The sequence below is a fragment of the Empidonax traillii genome, unplaced genomic scaffold (genome assembly GCF_003031625.1).
Source record: "Empidonax traillii isolate 1590-97213 ecotype Southwest subspecies unplaced genomic scaffold, ASM303162v1 scaffold589:size398478, whole genome shotgun sequence".
Classification (NCBI taxonomy): domain Eukaryota; kingdom Metazoa; phylum Chordata; class Aves; order Passeriformes; family Tyrannidae; genus Empidonax; species Empidonax traillii.
Genome location: NW_020955782.1, coordinates 315943 through 321942, shown reverse-complemented (window position 1 = coordinate 321942; position 6000 = coordinate 315943). Strand labels below are relative to the sequence as shown.

The 6000-nt window shown below is 36.3% G+C and overlaps 1 protein-coding gene across 3 annotated transcripts in view; it reads left to right on the top strand.

Moving 5' to 3' along the window:
* FRY (FRY microtubule binding protein) overlaps window positions 1-6000 on the top strand; it is a 235081-nt gene that overhangs the window by 45941 nt on the left and 183140 nt on the right. The window contains exon 1 of one of the 3 annotated variants that reach the window (XM_027898285.1): window positions 1748-1952. The exons of the other annotated variants lie outside the window; for them this stretch is intronic. Within the exon in view, the coding sequence (XP_027754086.1) occupies window positions 1748-1952 (205 nt within the window). Of the gene's footprint in view, window positions 1-1747; window positions 1953-6000 lie in introns of those variants that run through there. 3 annotated transcript variants of the gene reach the window in all.

Sequence of the window (6000 nt, the reverse complement as noted above, 5' to 3'; positions counted from 1 at the left end):
TCCAGTAGAATTTCCAAAAGCTTATTTCCACATATAAACAGAGCTCATGATCTTTTGAATACTCAGCAAGATCAGAAATAATTACTTTGCTATCTAATGTTAGATATTTAATTTAATGTTTATTTGGTTTAAATCACTTTTGTTTAATTTATCAGCTTTTCTGAATTGAAGGTGTGATTTCTGAGTCAGTGTATTTAAAATTGGATCCTTCCATTCATAATTTCAACTTCCAGCCAAATGCAATACAATTCTGAGAGGAACAAGACAAAATCTAGCAGACTTTCCATCCATCTGCATTTCTAACACAATAAATACCTAAAAAGCTACACAGAAATATATTGAGATATATAATTTCTCCCATTCCTTCCAAAAACATATGGATGAACCATTTACTTTTCGTCAGCAATAATAAAGGTTGTACTGAATTTCGTACAAAAACTATATTTGGAGCAGCCAATCATTATACCAATGATACAGTGTACCCTATCTTTAGGAAAGTCATTAAAGTTTTAAAAGAATTGGAGAAATCAAGTTTAATCTTGAGGTGTTAAAATTAGTCTTTCCTAAGTATCAATGGTTAAAACATTGTTTGCTTTCCCTTTGAATTATCACTCTGCTTATTAACTTTGCCATGTTAGGTGTTACTGGTTTTTAACAGCAAAATGTATGTAGTTAGGAGATTTGTTACTTCTAACTCACTAATTTGCTTTGACCCATTTATGGTAGAATTCAATAAGAAAATTAGCAGAAAATGCTAGGATTTGTCTTTTCCTCTTTCTGAACATTTGAGAAAGGAATATCATATCCCTGGGAGGCTCAAAAGATTTCACTGGGATAACTGAAACAAAACAAGATAAGTACCTTAGCTTTTAATTAAATGGAGAATTTACAGACCAGTTCTGGTATACACATAATTAAATGTCTTATTTTTGTTATTCAGCAGTTACATAGAGATAGAAATCAATTATGTCAGATTTTAGATTTCTTCAGTAGGAAATAACATTGCTCCTTGAGAAAAAAAACCCCAAACTGATGGTTGTGGCCATAAAAAACCTTTGTGATTTGGATTGTTTATCAATCTTTAAAATGTAGTGTTGTGAAAGGACAGGGCTAAACCCCTAAACATACTGTTCAGGTTGTACCTTTCCCCAAACAGGTCCCTAGACTGGCATCTGGGGTTTGTTTTGTTGGGTGATTGGTTGTTGTTTTGTCATTGTTTGTTTGGTTTGTATTGTGTGTGTTATTTTTGTTTAATTGTTGGGATTTGGGGGGGAAGATTGGTTTGTTTGTTTCATCTCACATAATTTTCTTTTTGCAAGGTTTAGCAGCACCTGTTTAACTTGCCAAGTTAACCAAGTAATAATGAACTGATCTGAGAAATGCTGTAGGTATAATATAAACCATACTAACCCTAGACAGTGCCTCATGTTAAATTGTATTTCCCCCTTTGAAGAGATTGTGCTGCTGAGCTCAGGTTTGTTGAACTCGCTAATTACCTCAAAACTTTCAAACAAATTGTTTTGGCCTGTCTCCTCCCTGTGCTATTTCAGTGATGCAAGGAGGGGCAATGCAGTAACTCTACACCTGTCTCAGTACACACCTATCAACCTGCTCAACTTCCCCAGCGAGTGAGTTGAGCATGAGAACATCTGAGATTGCTCAGCTCTGTAACCACTAGTCCTAATACTTCTGGATCTCCGGGCTGACTTTGCTTTCCTGGGGTGGCTCTAAGAGTTGGTGCTCTGTAATGGCAGTTGATGACAACAGCTTGTACTTCAGGACTAAAAGTAAACTGAATTCCTATCAGACTCGTTATAAAACAACAAGACGGAGAAGCCTGCCACCCGACATCCTGCTAGAAAATGATTTTAAAGGAAAGTTTCAAAGAAATATTAGGAGTATAGACCCTATACATCCAAGGCGTCCTAAGAAAAGACCGTCTATATTTTCAGGTAGGAAATGCTATTTTAATAGTTCGTTGATGGAATATATTATACCCTTTTTGGTATTTGATTCCAGTCAGAACCTACTCTGGCTTAAAACCTAAGACAGTTTTCACAGATGGATTTAATCAAGTGCCCTTTCATGCTAAATTATGTCAGCCATTAGAGTTAAAGTGATGGAACCAAAAAGAGAGACTTCATATTTTTGATTTCATGTTGCTTGCTTGAGGAGTTATTTTTAAATACTTTGCATTTAAAGAAAGCCAGTTGTTTCTCTAGAACTTTAAACTGCATTTTTCCTAACTCCCACTTAAAAGCAGTATAAGACTCTCTCTTGCTGCTCTAATACTTTATGTCATTGCTTTTCTGGAGGAGAGTGGTTTGGAGATATGCAGACCTTTTCAGTCTAGCTGATTTATTTATTTTATTTTTTGTGTGTAGCCAGAAATTAACATCACTAAATAGTCAAATGCATGCTTTGAATTCCTGGTTTGCACTGGAGCCTGTAATGTCAGGAGTTAATAATTTAGTTTAGTTGTTAAGAAGTGGGAACAAGGTGTAAGAGTGGATTTCAGTCAAGCTGATGGCAAGTCTGGAATATTTTGTTGTGCTTGGTTTTTTTTTTATTATTTGAAATATGCCTAAAAATAGGCAACAGATTAGCATGAGGACAAAGGATTTGTTGGAAAACAATTAGGTCATCTTTACTAGGAGGACTTAAAAGGTTCTAGGGGGGAGAAAAATCAATACCAGCTCATCCCTACTGAAATAGAAGATGTGTTGCTGCAAGTGATCAGAGAAAATTAAATCCTTTATAGAAACAAAAATATATGGGTTTTTAAATTAAGGTATCTTCCTTTCCAGACAAAAATTAGGATTTTCACACATTGGGATTTTCCAGGGGGAAATAGTGCAATCATACAGGTCTTTGAAGAGCTGTAAAGTATATTAAAAAAGTGTTATTGATTATTTAAATATTATTTTTATATTCCGTAATGACAGCTAAACTTACATGGGTACCTTTTCAAGAGCTGAAACACTGGTGAAGGAATATTAATACAGTGTTAAAAGATAACACAGGGCAGCGTTGTTTGTGAGGGATTTAAAACCTCTATTGTACCTTTGTTAAGGTTGCTGAAATATTTCAACACCTTAGGAAATAGAGCTTTTTTCCTCCTTCCTATTCTACTTCCCAAATTAAAAAATGCTAAAAGCCTTATCAGATCTCATGTCATGTGACTCAGACATGCCCAAGGCTCCTGGGCTTCCCAGTGTCTAAAGAGGTTCCTCCTAAGGTGATGTGGTCTGTTGGTGACTGTCAAAGCACATTATTTTGGACATGATAAACCCTCTGTATCTTATCTACCTCTATATCTTACCTGTATCTCAGTTGCTACTTTTTACCTTTGAACTATTTTTCTGCTCCTTAATTACTTCTGTGTTTGGTCGTTTGTTTTGTTTGTTTATTTTTTCTCTCCTGTTACTTTTTGCTTTTTTTCCATACATCAACATTTTTTTTTAGAAAAAGCATATTGAATATTAGCCTTGTGTTGGGTCTCCAACACCCATACTCTGTTGTGCCCACTCAGATGTCGCCTTTATTCTGTGTTGGTTTGGTTTTGTTTTGGTTTTTTTCAATGCAGTTCTTTCTCCTCTCTTTCCACCCGCCCAAAATGTCACATTCGAAGTAATACTCCGTTGTTGGTGCTGTGTCAGGTATGAGCACTTTCCTGTAGTTTGTGTTTCTGGAACATGGCCATTATGCTTACGAAATCCAAGGCAGATGTATTACTGTACACTCAAGAGCACTTAACTCAAAGGTAATGCAAATTGCTTCCTATAAGCAATTGATGGAGCATGATGGAAAGATGGGTGTAGTCTTTCATTTGGTAGGTCAGCATGGGAGAAGCTTTACTTGATTTGCTTTTGAAAACAGGTTAACAAAGTAAGCTTGAAGTCCTCTAAACCATTGTCTTTGATGCTGTAAATGTAGGTTAGAATGGAAACAGGGCTGTATCATATAATCAAGGTGTGAGTTGGAAGGGGCCTCTAAAATCCATATACTCCAACCACCCTAGTGTGGGCAAGGACATGTTCCACTATGTTAGGTTACTCAAAACCCTACCCAACCTGACCTTGAGCACTTGAGATTAGATAGATAGATAGATAGATAATATAAGTATAGAGAGATAATATAAGTATAGAGAGACTTTCTCTGCAGTCTTCTGGATCAGTGCTGAAGCCCTCTGAAGAATGTGGTAATTCTTACTTCCTTGTTTCAGCATATTCATCACTTAATAGAAATATTTTAAATCTTTCTCATTTTGTCTCCTCTACATTCTTCTAATCCCCGTATCTCTGCTAAGTCTTTTATATCACCATTAACCTGTCTCGTGTTTAGGACATGGTTGCAATTTAGTCTGAAGTAATGCACCTCTTGTTTTCTTTCCTTTTATTCTATCCTTAAGAGCTTCACTACTAAAATAGTGAATAGTGACACATCAAGGCATCTAGGTGCAAGGACAAATGTCAGTTCATACATTGGGACTCTTGTTTCAGACTTGGTGCAGCCTTGGGAAGGCATCTTGCATGCGATAGGCTCGTTTTATACCTTTTCTAAACTGTGATAGCTGGAAGCTCACTCTTTAAAAATGAAAACTGAAACCTGAGAAATGTGACACATCTGTCTGTCCTGCCATCATGAAATTAGTCATTCACATATGCTTGGGCGGGACTAACCAAACAGTGGTATCCCTGGGGTATTGTGTTCGCTCCCACATGGCAAGGGGAGGACAGAAACTATGACTGCGTGGAGAAACCATGCCATTGCCAAAGGAATACACTGCACAGATATACCTTTTTCTTCTTCCCCAAAGCATTTAATTTCTTTTTGTTCTTTAAATTTGAAATGTTTAGATCTGTTGCATGCTTCAGGGCTTGGTTAGTATCAACTGCTGATATCAAAATCTTAGTTTTACTATTTCATGGTTATCTTCGAAAAGAAAAAAAAATAACCCAGGCACAAGGGAGAAATCAACATTATAGGGCCATTTATTGTCAGTAGAGTGATTCATCATCTTAATTAGTGGAGTTTGTACGTATCTGCTGACATGCCTTCAGCTCAGCATACTATCATTGCCGTGACTGAACTCTGCCCTGGCAGGACCATGCAGAAATGAACAGTGTCTTTTCTTAATCTGAGTAATCTCCATGATAAAACCCTTACTTTTTAGTGAGAAAAGAAAAAACTGTATGAAGACATAGTAGGCAATGAAGGCTCCAATGAATGTCTTGAGAGAGCTACCTAGCTACGTTAAATGTCTATGCTGACATGTTCAAAAGCACATCAACCTGAAGAAAATTAATCTGTATTTATTAATTTTAATCTAGGGAAGTGTAGGGAAAGTTTTTACTCCTATTTTGGTTTGGAAGGTTGTTTGAGTTTCCTCTTTATACGCAGCAAAGATTTTGGCTGGGAATGTTGACGTTTCTGTAGAAAATAGAATAAACAATACCGAAATTGAAAAGGTCGAAATGCTAAAAAATATAACGCTTAAGTTCTACTTGGAAGCCATTGATATTGTGAGTTGGGGATGTTTGTTTAAGTAAGCACCACTGAAAATCCAATTTTAGTACTGTTATTAGTATCTTGTAGGCTTTTTTTTACTTCTCCTGGATCATTTTCATATGCAGGTAGTCTGTATTATTGTTGAATAATGCTTGTGCACTGATGTGTCAGTTTTTAACAACAGAAGGTGAAAAAAATATTTAGGTTTTTCTGCCTCTCCCAGGACCAGGCACACCTCCATATCATGACGGTATGCCTGTGCCTCAGGTGTTGTCTTCCCAGCCAAAGTAAGCTCTATGTATTTTGTGGGACAACATGTTATCTCTACTTTTGTAAAAGCGGTGTGGTGTTGCTGTGAATTAATGTAACGAAGGTCAGTGGTTAACAATACTTTACACAGATACCCAGAGTAAGAATGTGGGTTGCTAGTCTGATTTTACAACAGAATAGCTAGTATTCTGTAACAAATTCACTACCTTTTTTTTTTTT